The sequence below is a fragment of the Sinocyclocheilus rhinocerous genome, unplaced genomic scaffold (genome assembly GCF_001515625.1).
Source record: "Sinocyclocheilus rhinocerous isolate Xijiao unplaced genomic scaffold, SAMN03320098_v1.1 C36125604, whole genome shotgun sequence".
NCBI lineage: Eukaryota > Metazoa > Chordata > Actinopteri > Cypriniformes > Cyprinidae > Sinocyclocheilus > Sinocyclocheilus rhinocerous.
This window is the reverse complement of record NW_015773767.1, coordinates 1-840: the sequence shown is the minus strand read 5'-3', so window position 1 is coordinate 840 and position 840 is coordinate 1. Positions and strand designations below refer to the sequence as shown.

General features: G+C 36.7%; 1 protein-coding gene across 1 annotated transcript; it reads left to right on the top strand.

Annotated features, from left to right (window-relative positions):
- The first annotated feature begins 12 nt into the window (after positions 1–12).
- Positions 13–834, top strand: LOC107735538 (galactose-specific lectin nattectin-like). Its single transcript, XM_016547191.1, has 3 exons — positions 13–153; positions 389–500; positions 705–834. The coding sequence occupies exons 1-3, from the start codon at positions 13–15 to the stop codon at positions 770–772; spliced, it is 321 nt and encodes a 106-aa protein (XP_016402677.1). The 3' UTR covers positions 773–834.
- The last annotated feature ends 6 nt before the right edge of the window (positions 835–840 follow it).

The window sequence follows — 840 nt, the reverse complement described above, 5'->3', positions numbered from 1 at the left end:
CTGTTTCTCCTCATGTCATTTTCTCCTCAGGTGAGTTGCTTGAACCATGGTGGGAACCTTGCCTCTGTACACAATCTCAAGGAGTACACCTTCTTAAAGCTCATGATCTCAAGTTCAAGATCATACTGGATAGGAGGCTATGATGCTGTTTCGGTATGTTATTATGTTGTTAATTTATTTACTTTTTTTGTGCTGTTGTCCAAGATAAGTATGTAACACTTTACTGTCTAACATTAAATTAACGCTGCTTAAAGTAAAAATAGTGAATGTTAAAATTTACACAGGTGTGCAAGTAGCATTTGCTAGATCCTCAGACTCTTTATTTTACACATGCACATAATGCCAGACGGTCCTAAACACAGTGATCTTAGCTCTCTTCTGTTCACAGGAGGGAACGTGGTTCTGGAGTGATGGGTCCAAAATGAATTTCAAACTTTGGAACCCTGGAGAGCCCAACAACCAAAAGCATGTTGAGCACTGCATTGAGATGAACTATGGAGGTAAATAATTTGAAAGATGTGAATGTCATTTCATGTTTTCAGTTCTGGACAGTTAATAAAGAAACTGTATTCACTCCCCTCACTTCCAGTGTTTATGTCACAGACTAGACATTCCTTATTTATCTTTATAAATATAAGCATTATGATGTTAATACCTGTATAATTACTTGTATAATTAAAACATCTTTTTCTTTCTCACAACAGCTACAGGACTTTGGAATGACCAAGAATGCACAGACAAAGTACCATTTGTGTGTGCCATTTCTGGCTGATCTCTTCCCCTACATGCCATGTTAAATCAGAAGTGTCATGCCCATTTAATCTTATTTTTTAATGTTTC